The 18,147-nt window shown below is 46.0% G+C and overlaps 1 protein-coding gene across 4 annotated transcripts in view; it reads right to left on the reverse strand.

Annotated features, from left to right (window-relative positions):
* The window catches only part of USP18 (ubiquitin specific peptidase 18), a 376,292-nt gene that overhangs the window by 270,895 nt on the left and 87,250 nt on the right, over nucleotides 1-18,147 (reverse strand). For all 4 annotated transcript variants that reach the window (XR_011281791.1, XR_011281790.1, XM_069628683.1 and 1 more), the window contains one exon: nucleotides 10,125-10,345. Coding sequence is in view for 2 of the 4 variants with exons in the window: in XM_069628683.1 (XP_069484784.1) it covers nucleotides 10,125-10,341 (217 nt within the window). In the remaining 2 variants the exon portion in view is untranslated. The remainder of the gene's footprint in view (nucleotides 1-10,124; nucleotides 10,346-18,147) is intronic.

Below are 18,147 nucleotides of genomic sequence, written 5' to 3' on the forward strand. Positions count from 1 at the left end.
AAACTCTGCAGTTATGGACCAATATTTATCAGAAATATTTTTCTGGTACACAGGAAAGAGAAAGTTAGACCAGTCATAAACCTCAAAGAACTGAACTGTTGGGTAGTGTACAGGCATTTCAAAATGGAAGGCATCTATCAATTGAGGGACACCCTAAGAAAGGACGACTGGCTGATAAGAATAGACCTAAAAGATGCATATCTGACAATTCCCGTAGCCAAGGAACACAGACCTTTCCTATCCTTTTACTGGGAAGGGCGATTGTGGCAGTTCAGAACAATGCCCTTTGGGCTTGTGTCAGCTCCCTGGGCATTTACCAAGCTCATGGGAACGGTAGCAGCAGTTGCCAGAGAGAAGGGGATTTGATGATTATATATCTGGACGACATTCTACTGATGGCAAGCAGCAAAGAGACCCTGCGATATCAAACAGAGTGGGTGAAACAACTGCTCACATTGGTAGGCTTTCTGGTGAACTTAGAAAAATCTGATATGTCTCCAACGAGAAGAATCGGCTTCCTGGGTTTTGTAGTAGACACCAAGAAAGCGACTCTAAAACTCCTAGCGAGAGTAGTGGGGCTATTAGCAGCATCCATACAAGCCATCTTCCACAGGCCCTTGCATTACTGAGCGCTGCAGAGACTGAAAATAAGACACGTGCAGCAGGGCCTAAGATACCATCAATTGATACCATTAGTCCACAAATCCAACACAGAACTACGGTGGTGGCTACAGAACATGGACGCGTGGAACGGGCGAGCCATCTTTGGAGACAGCCTGGATCTAGTAATAGAATCAGACGCAGGCAGATTAGGTTGAGGAGCACACTGCAGCGAACTAGCAACAGGGGGAAAATGGATACCGAAGAATTACAGCTGCCTATAAACTGTCTAGAGCTGCTAGCTGGATCTTTCGCTATAAGGGCGTTTACCAAAGACAGAGTAAGCTGCTGCATACTACTAAAGATGGACAACATCTCAGCAGTCAGATACATAAATCATCTGGGGGAACGAAGTCCGGGCTCCTAGCAGAATTAGCAAAGGACTTCTGGCATTATTTCCTGCAGGCAGAGATTTCAGTCACAGCAGAGTACATCCCAGGAAAGCAGTAGCAGATTGGAACTCACAACACCTGACAGACTCCAGCGACTGGATAGTGAGCAGAGCATTGTTCCAGCAGCTGGACCGGCTGTGGGGTCCAATTGACACAGATCTATTTTCCTGCAGGGTAAACACACAAGTGAAGAGATTCTTCAGCTGGAGGCTAGACCCAAGCGTGCAGGGAACAGACGCATTCCTACAGAATTGGAACGGGGAGTTCTATTATGCCTTCCCTCTATTCATAATGCTGAGCAGAGTGCTAGCAAAGGTGCGCAGGGAGAAGGTGACCTTAGTGATAAGTAGCACCCATATGGCAATTGCAAGTTTGGTTTCTGGTTCTGATGGAACTTTGCTCGGATTTCCTGCAGATTCTCCCGTCAGACGAACGGCTGCTCACTGACTCAGCTGGATCGTGTCATCCTCTGAGAGCGAAGGGCACGCTCCCGCTGATGGCGTGCAGGGTATCAGGAGAAGGGGGACTTTGCCAGTCATTTCGGGAAACGCTACGAAACTCATCTCAGTCTTGGGCCCCATCCACGCGACAAAGCTACAATGCGGCATAGGGCAAATGGAAGAAGTGGTGTAAAGAGCGAGGTATACCTCCCATTTCGGCCCCTGTAGTAGGGTATCCGGTCATTGCATCGAATACAAAGCATCGACAAACCATAGCATTGAAAAAAATGTATCGAAAAAAAAAACATCTAATGCATTTTTTTAAATGGTAAAGGGTTTAGTTTAGTAAAAATGTGTTTTAATGTTTTAAAAAAGGGGGAGTTGGGGAACCCCCCATTTAAAAATAAAATGCATTTGATGTTTTTTTAAGATGCTTTTTTTGTCAATGGTATGGTTGTCGATGGTTTGGCTGTCAATGGAATCACTAGGAACCCTGTAGTAGCAGTGCTAAATATCCTAGCATCTCTCAGATAAGAAGGTAAAGCCTTTAGGACCATTGAAGTTTACTGATCAGTCATATCAGCTGGCCACTTGCCAGTGGACGGGGTACTGATAGAGGACCATCCAGCAGTGGTCAGGCTTATGAAAGGAGCAAGGTTCCAGACACCACTTATACCCAAGTACACACACCTTTGGGACGTGAATACAGTTTTTCAGTTCCTCTCAAACTGCCCAGCAAACAGGTACCTGTCCATAGCACAACTATAAGGCATTCTAGCAATACTTTTATGCCTTGTATCCTGCCGCTGTGTCGCAGATCTGAAGCTCCTAGACGTAGATAAGAAGGTGTTCCGATCAGCTAGAGTTGCCTTCAACCCTATCGAGAAGAACAAAAACAGACTACTCGTCGATCTCGTACCCCTATCTGCATACGACACCGAAACTTTGCGTAGCGGCGTGCATTAGAGAATTTGAATCCAGGACAGCGGAGCTGCGACCAGCATGAGTATCACAATTGCTAATTGCGCATAGGAAACCGTTCAAGGAAGTAGCGACAGTGACTATCGCCAGATGGGTGCGTGATATCATGCAACAAGCAGGCGTAATTTAACGCAATTTGGAGCACACTCAGTGAGAGAAGCTATGGCACTGAAAGCATTTGCAACAGGCGTAGCACTAGTAGACATTATGAAAGTGGCAGATTGGTCAAGCTGCAGCTCATTTAAGATGTTTAATTTTAAACCTTAACTTCTGTGGCAGGAGTGATGATGCAGAGCTTTGAACAAGCATAATGCTCGCCTCCGGTCTTGACATAGAATGAAGATTACTGCTGATAATTATGCAGGGAGTCTTGATTCTATTAAAGACACGGAGGCGAGCATTACTATCCCGCCCAGCAATACACTATGATGGGAGAGCAAACAGGATTTGCATACTGTATGATTGTGGACGATTCACTTTGTCAGTTTATTTCCAAATAAAGGCAATCGGGATGGCATTGCCCACCCTTAATGGTCTTCTCTCTTTAACAGGAGATGACCAGAAGACCAGCTGAATGAGTAATACTAATCGGCGAAGCAGAAACAGTCGACGTATCGAAAGAACGGCGGACATCACAGTTGTCAGCGGCTTACAAGGCGAGACATGGTTGATTTCAAGTTCAGTTGACAGTTGTGTGGAATACAGGATCAGTTCAGAGCATGCAAAGAAGAGGAGGAGCATAGACTCAGGATAGGAAGGATAGTCACAGACAGGAAGGCAGATGGACTACAGAAAGGACTGTGCAAACAGGGAAATGAAAATTAGAGTTCTGGAGCATTTTCTTTTATATTTTGCTGAAACTGCTGAAGAGCACAAATAAAGAAGTTGAAGCATAATGCTTGCCACCGTGTTTTTAATAGAACCAAGTCTCCCTGCGCAATTAACAGGGGTAATCTTCATTGTGTGGCCCTCAGAATCTAGCCACAAGACTCATTCAGAAAATCTGTCTTAACAGTCAGTATCAACCCTTTTCTGTATTAAAAAAAAGAAAATACAGTAGTAGCATGAATCCGTGCTGTACATTATCCATTCCCACTATCACATTCATGTGGAAATGGACATAACTAAAATAAATACAAAAATTACTTCAGATGTAACCACTGATGGAAGGGGTAATTGCGGAATAACACTTCAGGTATTCCAGAAATATCACCTCAACCAGTGGAAAACTCAGAACAGGGCAGACTTGCAGAAATACCAGGGGTGAAGTTGGCATTGACCACCAGCGGTATTTCTGTTAAAAAGTTAACCCAATTCGTAATGAGGACCTTAATAAATATAATGTCAAATGGTTGGGAACTTCCTTTACCAAATATATTTTCTTAAAACAGTCTTTAAAATCTTGATGGAAACAGTAAATGTCTGCTAGTGTCTGGCAAAAAACACAAACTATTAAACAAATAATTCAATAAAAAAAGTTCCAAAATAAAGTATTTGTCGTATATCTGACTTGAAGATATCAAAATGAAAAAAGTACACAAAAAAAACAAATCTCAAAATGGGTCACTTGGTATCCTTGTCCCTTAATCTAACAATGAGATGAGGTTGTTTTTCTGATTGTCTGTCACCGGACTGAAGAAGGATGGTTCCATATGAACACGCCTTCCTAAAAAAAACATCTTTTTTAATAAGGTCAACTCAATAAGGCTGTTTTTTACAATGTTTTTTATTTTCATATCCCGTAAAACATTATTAGTTGCACAATTTGTGGACAACCATATCTTTCTAGCATACACTTTAATTACATTTGCCTCATTTTGGCCACAAAACATGCATTCTTTATTAAAACTACTTGAATGGTGAAGCATAATTAAGCATTAGGCCACAAGCAGGGGGGGCATTACCACTTCAGGTAATGCCCCAGAGCCATAGTTACATGCCCGAGCGAAGTGGGGGCCTTAACAAAGGCCACGGGGCATTACCTGATCTGGTAATCCCCCCACCCTGCAAGAGGCCTATTGCTATTAGTACCCTGGCCCGTAAAACCAGGGTGCTAAGAGCATTTTTTTTCTGTTCCGTAACGCTCCGTCAAAAGAAAATATCCACCAGGGAAGGGAAAAAGAAGTCTGATGGCGGCCATTGAAAATTAATGTAAAAAAGTAAACAAACAAAATGGCTGCAATGGACAGGGACTACATGTAGTCCCTTCTCCCTTTCCTTGATTGCCATTCAAAAAATAGGGAAAAATGAATTAAAAAAAATGGCCGCCATGGAAAAGAGAGAAGGCATTACGTGTAGTCCTTTCTATATTTCCATGACGGCCTGTTGCGGATCGGGAGCGCATGCGCTGGGAACAGACGTTTTTGAAATGGACATAAAAGAAGGTAAATGGGTTTGGGAGGGCGGAGAGGGAATTCTTAGGATCTGGGAGGGTGGGACACTTACCTCGATCCCCGGCGGTGGAAGATGGCAGCCTCCAGCCGCGTGGTGGCTCGAAGCAGGGATTACCCCGTTCCGAGCCTCCTCATTGGCTGAGTGGCTGCCACCACCGCCGGGAAGGAAAGTTGTGTGGAGAGGGATTGTAACCCGCTCCCTGTCTCTCGCCAGTAATAATGAACAATAAAGTTGAATCTGTTTTGAAACAAGTGTACAAATTAAATTGAGGCTTGAAAACCTGGGTTGTATGCTATTTTATCTTTAATTTTCCTGACATGAGTGGCTAATTCTTTAAATGATTTCCATTGGATCTTTTCATGTGTGTAGCATTTTGTTGGATATTCTTAGGTCACCCAAAAGTAATGATACTTGTCTAAATGCCAGCTAGCCATACCCTCTCAGTCCTCTGTATACAGCTGCTGGACTTGCCGAATCATCACAGATTACAGTAATTCTGCCAGGATTCTATTACTACTGATAAAAGAACAAGGATTTCCCAAAAGGCAGTGTGGAAATTCCAGAAACCAAGAGACATTTTCCTTTTTGACATTTGATTTTTTTTAAATCTTTTTTTCAGGCAGATGCTTTCACCACAAAAAGTCCTACTTTTTTGGGCACTTGTCAATGATTTGTTTGTTTTTTTAGTTATTTCTAGTTTTTTTATTGATGGAAAATATCAAAGAAAGATTTCTGAGAAAACGTATTTTTTCAAGGAATATACATATATTTGACATTAAATTCAATACATAATGTTCCTTTTGGACAAACAGCTCAGTGGTCTGACATTGAGGCACATGCCTTTGTTATCACATAGTCTGTATGTAAAATATATGCCTATTTGGATTATGCCATGGGATCCTCAAGGCTTAGGATTCTCTCCTCAACCACCTGCATCCTGAAAGTTATTACCCAATTAAAGAATAATAAGTGAACAACTTGTGTGTGCGTGTGTCCGTAATAAGGAACAAGTTACTTACCTGTAACTGTTATTCTCCAGCATGGGTCGGTCATGGATTCACATTATGTGAAGTTGGGTTCCTGCCCATCTCATTCCTACTGCAGCCACACTCTCTACTTAATTGGTACATATTGTTGTCCAGGAACTTCCATTGTAACCTATCCACATGCCTGTATATGCATTGTTTTTTGCCTGTGCCTCTATACCTTGATTGTATCTTGCACCTGTCTCCTCAAGATGTCTTTTTCTCCCTCTCCTTATGCTTTCTCTTTGTTAACTTGTAACCACTGTAACCATATGCTTCAAATTATGCACCCAGATGCTCCAGAGCAAGGTGCGCAATACAAATAAACAAATATAAATAAACAATTACACATGCTCATGAATATTCCCCGTTGTCAGACTGGGAACCCTTGGTAAAGAAAAAATCAGTTTCAGTTTTGTTTCTGAACTATCTTTCTACTATTAACCAATCACTGGTCTCTGGGTCATACTGCCCCCAGCCAATGACTTCCCTCTACTTAAGCCCCTCCTCTGGCAGCCATCTTCAGATTTTTACCGCACGTTCAAGTGTTGGGAGTCCTTGTGCTGTAGCTCTCGAGCTTTTACTGCGTATTGCATTTTTTCAAAGAGTGTACTCTTATTTTTTCAGTCAATTTGAGCCTCAAGCTCCACCGATTCTTCTTCTGATCAAGGAGGACCCGTTTTGGAAAATTCTACGCCCCTCAAGGGCAGATTTTCGTCGAATTACACTTCTTGGAGGATTCCGGAAGACCTTTCAATCCAACCCCGATTCGGACATGACCCAGGACAAAGAAGATTCGACGCCTACTGGATCCAAACTGTTTAGGAACTCCCCAGGATGTGGACTGCAGAACATCTTTAAGGAGGACGAGCACTCCCGGTGCCTCTACTGCCTACACGCCGACAAGTCGCACGTGAAGGAGGACTGTGCATTCTGCAAGAACATGTCTCTCTGGACCATGAAGGACCGTTGTAATCGACTCACTGACTGGCTGGAGGTGAAGAGCCCAGCAGCAGGTGAGAAGAAGAAGTCTGAGCGGTCTTCTAAGACCTTTGAGGGCACTCCGGCCACGGGGGCCCAACAAAAGGCAAAGCACCGTGGGTCCGCGGGCACCGGGAGCGCTGTTGGTTCGGGCTCCTTGGCTGCCAGGCAGGGGGCGATGTCACCGCCATCATCCACGAGCCAACGCTCTGGCTCGGTGAAAAGGAAGTTGGAGAACACGGGTAAGCTTCGGGAGAAGCCCCGGTCGATCCCGACGGAGAAAGCCAAGGGGGGGTGAGGTGGTGACCCTCCCCCTAAGGTGAAGGCCCTGATTCACCCGTTGAAGGCCTCGATTGAAGGAGTCGTGGCGAACCTGGCAAAGCCTGCAGTGGCTACCCCAGTGGAGATGACTTCTGGGCCTAGAGTTTCCCTGCCACCCGGAGGGAAACATCTTTCCAGCCTATCGAGAAGACCCCCAAGAAGACCCCCGTGAAACCCAGAGATGAGAAAAAGGGGGCACGGTAGCCCTAACGAACACCGATACCACCTCTGAGGATGAGCTGGCTGGTTTCAAAGGTATCCTGGACAAGAAGTTCGAGGAGGTCAGGACCTACGGGAAGGATCCCGACGAGGCAGACGTAGAGAGCAACGGTGGAGCCGACGAGGGGCCGCAGGCCGTGGAGGAAACAGAGGACCCAACATGTTCCCGGCCATCAAGGCCTGGAGTTGGACAACCCTGACTTAGTCAATGGTACTTTGGTTTATCTGCTCATCTATAATCTTATTTTCTGATGTATAAAATGTTATCTATTCATATATGGCCTCCTATTGGTGCACCTGTACGAGTTTATCTGTTTCTTAAATGAAAAACAGATTTGAAATTACTCTCTTATTGGAATAATTAGATGTATACAAAGAAAAAAGTGTTCACTTTGAGAAACATCTAAGAGCAATGTGTTAAGACCCTGAGGGTGTATTCCGAGAGGCAACCTAATAAGGTGAACATGAAACATACTGATGCCTAGCTAAACCCAATCAAGGTAGGGTAGCAGAGCAGTAAGGCGTAGACCCGGGAGAGGTGTGGGAGTGGCCTAAGTCTGCAATAAGACACAGACAGAGCACTCCAATAATTCTAGCAAGACAGAAAAATACAAAAATATACAATTATTTTGTAGGCCTTTTACTCTAGGCAATTAAAACGGTAGGTAAGTATTATCACACAACTACTATCACATACATATATACATTCACCACTGGGAGTTCTGTTAACAGAACAATAACCCTTTACTTTTGAAAACAGTGATGCAACACTTTAAATAACTGTGAGTAGTAAAGTAAGAGAGAAACAGTGAAACAGTCATTTTCAGTACCAGTAAAGACATGTAGGTAATTTAGGAAGAACACCTACGGATGCACTTAAGACAAGGTCCCTAGCACTTAATAAGTCCATCCCGGATTGGGAATGAGGCCTACTACCCAGAAGTCATGGGTTTCACAAGACACACTGTTCAGGTGGGTTTACTATTGGATTGTGACAATACCTATCCCACAGTCCAAAGGCTGCAGGTAAGTGTTCCAAAGGTAAGTAAAGTTCAGAAGGGTCTCTCCAAGACCCACCAGTCTGGGGAAGGCCTAGGGTGAGATCCTTGACCAGACCACCACTGATCTTAGACATACAAGGGAGGGATAGGGTGAGGACTTTACGCCCACGCACCCCTATGGTGCGGGGTAGGAATATGTATGATAACTCAACCCCCTTACTCTAATTTCTCTGGGGACCACTTCAGGGGTTCCCGATTCTGCTGGGTTCACTTACTTCTGCACTGTGTCCAGGCGAGCGAGGTACAGGGGCTGATGGTGCAGAGGTCACTTTCAGCATCAGGATTGGGTCCAGCGATTACATGGTTTCAGACTCCAGTGCTACAGTTTTTGAGGAGTGGACTGCTGCACACCCTTGGCACGAGAAGATGCAGATCCCCACGTGACAGGTGACATCAGGAGACCTCCAGGACAAAAAGCAGACAAGATTCATCAGCACACCATGATCAGGCAGCTGCAGGCGCCCGGTCAGGTAGCAACAGGTGATCTTCGTAGGACGAACAAAGAAACATAATCTGCACAACTTCTCTTCAGTGTGTGCGGCTGAAACTGAAGGAGCAGACATCTTGTTGCACAAGTTGAAGATTTGTGAAGTTCCAAGGATGAATTCAGATTGGCAACAGCTGCAGGAGTAAAGCCCGAGAGGGAGCTGGTCAGCCACTGGTTGCTCCAGGGACACTTCCAAAGGCTCAGCAGGCACAGATCCTTCAGCAGGGATCAGGATAGATTGTTCCCACCAGTCCAGGGCTCAAAGCACCGACAACAGCTCTCTTAAGATCAGGACAGAGCAGCAGGCCTTCACCAGGACTTGGCAGGAAGCTATACTGGTCAGCTGCTACGGTCGTCCTCGGGTCTTCAACAGGCAGTACATATTTGTCGGGGTCTTGGCTTCAATGATGGTCTGTCGAATCGACTGTGCCATGGGGTCTGTCAAATGGCTGCATCAGTCATCCTTTTATCCAGGATTTGGACTGAAGCCGCCACCAGGTCCACCAAGGGTAAGGATCTGCGCCATTCAAACTGGCTGGGGCTGTCCAGTCATGGACAGCCACTGGCCACACATTTCTCCCAGCAACAGACTTACTGTGGCTCAGATGCAGACTGGGTCCAGACAGATCCAACCTTCACACCCAGCCACACACACAGCCCACCACTCTTCCCAGAAAAGCAGAGGCTTTGCCTGGGAACATGCTTTCCAGACCCGAGTGAGCAGAAAGAAGGCCAAAGTATAAAATAGGCAAAGAACGGGTGAAAATCTCATGGCATTACCATGTTAGAGTTCATGGTACTCTTTATTGCATTAAACAGTAACCAAGTGGTTGCTGGCAGCCTGTCAAACATTAGTGTCATGTCACCAAAACAGATGACTGGCTATGCTACAGGTCAAAGCTGATGAGTTGCATTGAAAAGACCTGTGTTGTGTATAACACAGCTGAGAGGGCAGGTAGTTCTTCTAGTTCGAGATGGAAGTACATCAGCATTAATATGAGCTTAATACTCAAATGGCACAGCTTATCCTAGCCCCTAAGGAAATGCACTGTCAGACCCTGCTAGGGTTTTAAAATTTCTGCTACGGTTATGTAAACAAGGCACACAAGTATAATGGTCTCCAACCAACCTGTGATGAATCAGGTGGTTAGCGGAGGTCTCACCGTTTTTGAAGGGTCCTGTGGTGTACTGCCATCGTGGTTGCCAGCTGTCCAGATCAGCGCCACTCCTGTAATCATCCATGTTGATACTGCTGCTGCCATCAGATGTGGATCCCAGGTGGCCTTGTTTACTTTCTCTGATAAGCGGCTCAGTCGCAGTCATTGTCCAGCTGACCGTTGCGTAGAGGGTACAGATTCCTTCGCTTAGCTGACCATTCATTTCTCTGTCCCAAGGGCAAAACAGAAATCACACAGTTAGTGTTTTGTATGAGTCTTCCCAAAAACAGAATTAGATATTTCAGTTACATTCAATTGTACCTTCTTTTGGTGTGTTTCACCTCCAGGGACCCCACCAGCACTAATTTATAATCCATGGAATAAGAATTTGAGCCAGCAAACCATGTCTCTATTTTTAACAATATAATCTTGACACCCTTCTTTGAACTTGTTGTTGAGCACATTTCGACTGGACCTTTTTAAAGGAGCTTTCAGTTTCTATCAACTGCGAGGATCCCTTTGACTTTACTATCATAGGTAGACACTACAGTATAGGATTCCAACATCTAGTCTAGCAATTTGTTTTGCAATTACAGGACATACGTTTGGTAGCTATTCAACAGTTTCCTTGACTTTTACCTTTGTTCCACTCAAATTAAGAACTGGTCAGTGCCAACTGTCCTCCTTCACAGCCCCAGTACTGAGGGATATTAGCGGTACAAGACCAGAAAGTTGGGTTCAGATCCACAGTGGCAAGATCAGCTTCCCACATGACCACTATTTGGGTGGAAGACAAGGCCAGTCAGCAGGTCACCACACCAGCATTAGTGGATCATCTCAACATCTCATGGGCAAGGCTCCCCAGGGTAGAGGATTTAGGAAATACCAGTCTGAAAAGACCGTCTAATGCCTGTTCTTTGTCTCACCTAAATGCCATGCTACTGCTTCATGCCCTTATCATCCTTTCCCATGCAAACAGACAACTTGCCCCTGCTTCCTTCACTTTAATTCAAGGACCACAAAGAGCACTACCCACGTGGCAAAGGTAAAACGGGAACAAGCTATGGAATGATTGGGGTACAACCTGTCCTGTACACTTACTCTAAAATGCATTGGGTATGGGCTGCATGCACACAGCGCACTGTGCGTACTTCTGGGCATTCCCCCAGGATTCATTGCGCGGAAGCAAGCTGAAGATGTCACACTGTTATCACATTAAGAAATGGAATGGCACTAGACTCAGTATAAACCAATATGCACCATTTAATTTATACTTTACAAAGCATTTCTTGGGGGAGGCCTCTGGGACTCAATTTACGCCTCTGCATTCCTCTTCTCCAATCCCCACAACGCCCCACACTATTGCCACAAAATTACTGCCAAAATCCTTTAACCATTACTGCCACTCTGTCTGGAGGAATTACCATCAGATTACAAGGTGAAAGGGTGGTCTAAGTCCCAATTTGTACAATCCAAGGGACTCCATTTTCATTTTCAAAACATTTTTATGGGAGAGGACTGATTAAGTGATTTCTGGACCCCACCTTGTCTTAACATCGAGGGGGCACCGAGCATTCAATCATAAGTAGAATATTTCCCAGGAGTTCACCTGGCAACAAACCCTGTGCCCATCTGACACTGAGCGCCCTTTTGGATTTACAGTGACTTTCAATAGTACGGGTGTCACTGTGACAAATCAATTGTACAATAGAGTTCCTTCTCAGACAGTAAATCAGAAAGGTTGGCAAACCCTACAAAGTTTTGCAACATATCTGTTGCAGGAGACATAATACAGTCAGGACCACTTCAGATGTATGCCGCGTTATGTAAACGTACATTTGGCACCACATTTACCTCTTGCTGGCCCAATTCTATGTCAAGACCGTAGGCTCCCATTATGCTTCTCTTTCTTTAATTCGAAATAAAGGAAGAAGCTCAGCAGCAAGATATTTGTGTACCCAAATGTGCCATGAGTAGGGTGCAATAAACAGGTGCACCAAATATATAATAATAAGCATGGAAATATAACAATACCATCATAACATAACTGAAGTCTCTGAGGGAACTGCATTTCCCAGGGAGCTTTGGTCCAGTTCATTTAGAGGCCACCAACATGTGACCCAGACCACCAATAGTAGTTAGCTCCCCTCCATGAACAGTCCTAAACATGATGTCACTTCCTCTTTCTTTGCTGCTCACAGCAAGAGATAAGTACTTCATGTTTAACATTGTTTGTGACATGATTTCATAATTTTGAAGGATTATATTTCCTTTTCTCATAATATTATACTTGTAACATTGTTGTTGAGAGTCCGCTCTGCTTGCAATTTACCTAAATATTCTGTAGATTATAGTGTGTGTCGCACTCTGACGCCGGTTGCCGTTTGTTGGCCTGGTAAAACGCCTAGTTCGAAGCTCCGCTTCGCGCGTTTCAAGCGGATTCCTCGGGGGGCTCACGCCGACTTCCCCGTACCTCCGTGGCTCTTCTTGAGCACTGGGGAGCTGGCGCGGCCTAGCCAGAACACGCTGCGCCGCCCGCAGACCGCCAGGGGAGCTCCTGCTCTCCCTGGTCCTTTACTCGACATTCCGGCGCTCGAGTGCGCATGACCGTTAGCAGTATAACGGTTCTTGCGACCTCGAGCGCCAGAATCTCTCTCTCTCTTCACTCGAAGTATCCGCAATGCGATTTTCATCGTGTTTTCTTCACAGCTCACGCGAGTGAATTATTATATCTATTAATATAATGAAATTTAAAAAATGTGCATAAAAAAAAAAAGGAGAGAGAAATCTCCCGTTCAGTACTCCAAGAACAATTAAGCTGAACTGAACTAAGGTTACTGGGCAGTGAGAGAAGGCGTTCAGAAGCCCAGAAAAGAAAAGGAAAAAAAAAAAGCGGGTAAGGTGCATTTATTTTATTTTACCATGGCAGCGCAGTACTCACCTCAATCTGATCAGGCTTGGTCTGAGGCTGAGGGAGACCACTGCTACATAGACGAAGTGGCAATGGCTAATAGTTTACAGAAAGTTCTGGGATCCTCAGTGGAGACCAGTATTAAGAAAGCGGTAACGGATATGCTCATTCCCATACAAAATCGCCTAGACTCTATGTAGGAGCATTTCAGAGGGACCTCTCCTCCTGGGAGGAAGAGAACACAGAAAAGTAAGCACCTTAGCGAAGGGGCATGTACACCGGCTCGCAAGAGTAAAAGCTCTATGAGCCCCCCCTCCGAGCCAGCCATTTAATGCCACAGCTGCCGTAACGGACGCCTTCCCAAGGCTGAAACAAGCCTTCATGAACAGGAAGGTAACCCCTTCCGACCAACCCTCTTACCCCGAGGAGGAAATCAGGGGAGATAGACCCTCAAGCCCAGAGGGATATGGACAAGGCACGGAAGAAGAAGATCATATTAGGAGCGTCTACGACACTGATCTTTCCCATTCCTCTTCAGAAGAGGAATTTCATCTAGAGGATTCAAAACTCTCTGGGTCAGGGATTGCGGCAGACCCCATCCCTAAAGACACAACTGGGACCAAACCTCTTACAGAAGGTATGTTTGCCCCAGAAGACCTAATACACCCCAGATACACCGACTGGGAACCATCTTCCAAGACATCGAGTTACATCCACCTTAGGCTGCGCATGCCGCTTGACAAAGAAGTCAGGGCCAGACTTGTGCTGAATGTCCATGACCAGACATTGCAGATAAAGTAGCTCTGACTCCAGAGCTTGATTCTAAAATGATTACCTTTATAGGTAAAAACGTTAAAGACCCTAGGAAGGATATTGATCGCGCCTGTAAGGTCTGCCAGGATAAAGTACTGGACGTAGCAGGTCCACTAGCAAAAATCTCCGATCTTACGAATGCAGCGATCACTTCCTCGGACCCCATCAACCCAGCGATACTGTCCGGTTGGGTTCAGAGGGCTATTTGCCTCTTGGGAAACGCCAGTTGCGCTATCTCAACAGAGCGACGGAAAGGCATCCTATACAAAATAGATGCCAAGTTAACCGAACTGGCAGACACTGAATCCGGCCCACCTGCGCAAGGCCAGCTTTTCGGAGATCCTTTTATGAAGGAGATGACAAAATTTGTCGGAACATTCACGGCATTGGACAAAGCACAGGCTTCAATAAAAAGAGTATTTGCAACCAAGATTTTCTCCAGGGCCGGACGAGGAAGAGGTCGCTCTTCCGGCCGTTACTTCTTCGGCAAGAGACCTCAGCAATCCAGAGGCCAGCATAATTCCCTGCAAGAACGCTCCGACACATTCTTCCCCTCGAGAGGTTGTGGAAGAGGGCGTCCCTGGAGGAGAGCGGCTAGATACCCATCCCAACAACAATCTACAGGTCAGTGTTCTAATAACAGCGCCAGCGCCGCTAACACCTACAGGAGAGAGGTTAATGATGTTTGCAAATGCTTGGGATACCTTATCGGGAGACGCCTGGGTAAGGGACACAGCTCGGGGTCTGTGCCTAGAGTTTTTCACGCAGCCCATTCAGACATGTCGCCCCACTCCCATAGTAATGTCTCAATCAGATCAGACCGCCCTAGACAGCGAAATACTCAGTCTTCACCAGAAGCAAGCGATTCGCCCCTGCACAATGTCAGGGAGGTTTCTACAGTCCCATATTTCTTGTACGCAGGAAGCAAAAAGTACGCCCAGTAATAAACCTCAGAGCGCTCAACGAATTCATCATTTACCGCCATTTCAAAATGGAAGGTATACACATGCTCAGAGGTCTTCTGAGGCCAAACGACTGGTTTATGCGCCTAGATTTAAAAGACGCTTACCTCGCAGTACCGATTCATCAAGCACCCACATGTTACCTGAGATTTTCTTGGAAAAATCAAGATTGGGAATGCACAAGCCTACCCTTTGGGCTCTCTTCGGTGCCTTGGGTTTTCACCAAATTCTTAAGGCCTGTCGTAGCTCATTTAAGAGAACAAGGTGTCCGTCTCATAATTTACCTAGCCAACATCATTTTCATGGCCCAATCACAGGAACTAGTTTGGAAACAAACCAAACTAGCAATAGAATTGCTACACAGTCTCGGCTTTCTCATAAATTGGGAGAAGTCTGTTCTACTTCCATCCAAAAATATGGAATTTCTGGGGTTCATAGTGGACACACAGAATTCTCAACTTCGACTCCCATCAGCCAAAATTCACTCTACCAAAAGAGAAATATGCAGGCTTTTACAGAAGAACATGTTCTCTCTTCGAGAACTAGCAAGAGTGATAGGTCTACTTTCATCTTCCATTCAAGCAATATTTCCCGGCCCTCTTCACTATCGAGAACTGCAAAGACTGAAAGGCCAACACTTGAGGCGGAGCCTTTCTTATTCTCAACTCCTGACACTGTCTCCTCAAGCGAAGACAGAGCTCAACTGGTGGCTCACTCACATGGAAGCCTGGAACGGCAGAGCCATCTTCGGCTCTGCTCCAGATATTATCATATAGTCGGATGCCAGTCACTCCAGTTGGGGAGCGAGATCCGTTGCCGTAGCTACAGGAGGGACTTGGTCCCCTCAGGAGCTGGATCTACATATCAACTGTCTGCAGCTTCTTGCAGGTTCCTTTGCAGTGCGCTCTTTTGCCAGAGACAGAGTAAGCTGCTGTGTCTTACTAAAGATGGACAACATATCTGCGGTAAGATACATCAACCATCTGGGCGGCACCAAGTCAAGACCGCTAGCAGAATTAGCCAAGGATTTATGGCATTTCTGTCTGGATCATCAGATTTCAGTTACAGCGGAATACATTCCCGGTCTCTCAAATGTAGTCTCAGACTGGTACTCCCGCCATTCGACAGATTACAGCGACTGGAGGATCAACAGAGAGGTTTTTCTCCGCCTCCAGGATCTCTGGGATCCAGTGTCCATAGGCCTTTTCGCCTCCAGACTCAACTCCCAATTACCAACATTCTACAGCTGGAGGCCGGACCCAGCAGCAGCTGCGACAGACGCATTCCTGCAGTCATGGTCCCAAGGAATACTGTATGCCTTTCCTCCCTTCTCCATGATAGCGAGGACCCTAGCGAAGGCCCGTCAGGAGCATGCGGATCTGATCCTTATAGCGCCGGTCTGGACATCTCAGACCTGGTATCCAGTTCTTCTGGAACTTTCTTCGGATTCTCCAATCCTACTACCCCAGTTTCCGGATCTCCTATTAGATCCATCAGGTCAGCGTCATCCTCTCCTCCTCAGTGGATCTCTGACCCTAGCGGCTTGGAAGATTTCAGGTCAAGATGGAGGGTCCCAGGCATGTCTCACAAAGCGGTCAATCTCATTGAGGAGAGCTGGGCCCCTACTACCCTTAAGAGATATTCCAACTCTTGGAGCATCTGGAGCTCCTGGTGCCGAGAGAAGGGATTACATCCAATTTCAGCACCTTTAGAAGAGATTTTGAATTTTCTAGCATCCCTAGCGGATAGAGGACTTGCCTACAGGACTTTGAATGCCTACCGTTCAGCAATTTCCGCAGGTCACGACCTGATACAAGGAGTACCAGCAGGAGAACACCACCTCGTCTGCAGGTTGCTCAAGGGTGTGAGACTTACCGTCCCACCTCCAGCTCGCTATGACAAGCTTTGGGACGTTAATAAAGTACTGAACCTTTTTTTTGTCATGGCCCCGTAACGAAGAACTATCACGTAGGGCCTGTTAGGCAGAAACCTGTGCAGTTCCCTTGGGGAACACTGCAAAAGATTTAAGACTACAGGTAGAGCAGTAAACCCCTTTGGTAGCAGTCTGTACCACCCAGATTTACCTGGTAGCTGTGGCTGAGCAGTCAGACTTCTCTCAAGAAGAGTTAGGCAGTATGTAAAGTATACACAATATGTACCAAAACACAATAGCACAAGCAAACACTGACCAGAGCTTGGTTTCAAAAGTATATAGTTATTTATTTAAAATACACATAAGTTAAAAACACTCTAGCAAAAATATAGTAAAAGCACTTCAACACAGTTATACTGAAAGTAAATTCAATCCTTTCTCCTATCTAGACAACTCTAGGTTAACACCACTTAATTAAAACAGAGGTGAGTGCTTAACGTTAGATGACACTCTAGTAGTTTCCAAGAAAGGGAGAGAAAAAGCAGAAATAGGTTAGACACACCACTCTAAGGTCCAGAACACTTGCAATAGGCTTAAAGAAGAATAAAGTCACAGGTGAGCAAAAGTCACTAGGCAGGGCCCACTCTTAGAGTAGCCGGAGCGAAAATGTGCCCAAGATCACACTGTTAGTTAGAGATTCAAAGTCTTGCAAAGAGTCAAAAAGAGTTTAGAGTGGCTCAGAAAGTTTAGCCAAAGTGTCCCAGGCACTCCCAGGTTCGAAAGCCGGGGACTAAATCTACCCCGTACAGTCGGTAGCAAGGGAAGCCAGGCGGAACACAGTACCTTAAGCGGAAAGGATCCTCCAGCGGGGGCAGTTGTTCCAGGCAGCGACAGCAAGGCTCGACGTCGGTCAGGGGAGAAGAATATCTCGCTGAAGAGCAGAAGAGAAAGGTCGTAGCACTGCCCGGGAAGAAACCAGCCGCGGAGTCCTCCGGTTAAAGGGTTGGTACCGACTTTCGCGGTATGGGGGTAAAGTGTGGTATTCCGGATGCCGGGGTGCTTGGCACAGGCAAGGCGGCCACGAGATACCTCAAAAGGACGGAAAGAAGGCGAAAACTGGTTGTCCCCACCAGTCAAGGGAAGGAGCCACTCCGTTAAGAGTTCTCCTCGGTCGTCGGGAAAAAGTGGTGAGACGGTTCAGCAGGGCTCCACCGGGTGGTGTCGTCGAAGCAGGTCGGCTCAGCTCTTCCCTCGTCGGATTCTTGGTCCTGTGGCGACTTCTGAAGTCCCAGTCCCCAAAGCCCTGCTTTTATGCAGCAAACCCCCATTCACCCAGCCTAGCTGTCACTCAAACATGCTAAGTGGTGAGCCGGGCGGCTCACCACTTGGGCCAATCAGGACGGAGTGCGACTTGAGTTACCAAGGTAACTCAGTCCAGGGTGCCTAAATCCCCCTCCACCCCTCCTAAGT

Source organism: Ambystoma mexicanum, chromosome 12 (genome assembly GCF_040938575.1).
Source record: "Ambystoma mexicanum isolate Mex_15411 chromosome 12, UKY_AmexF1_1, whole genome shotgun sequence".
NCBI lineage: Eukaryota > Metazoa > Chordata > Amphibia > Caudata > Ambystomatidae > Ambystoma > Ambystoma mexicanum.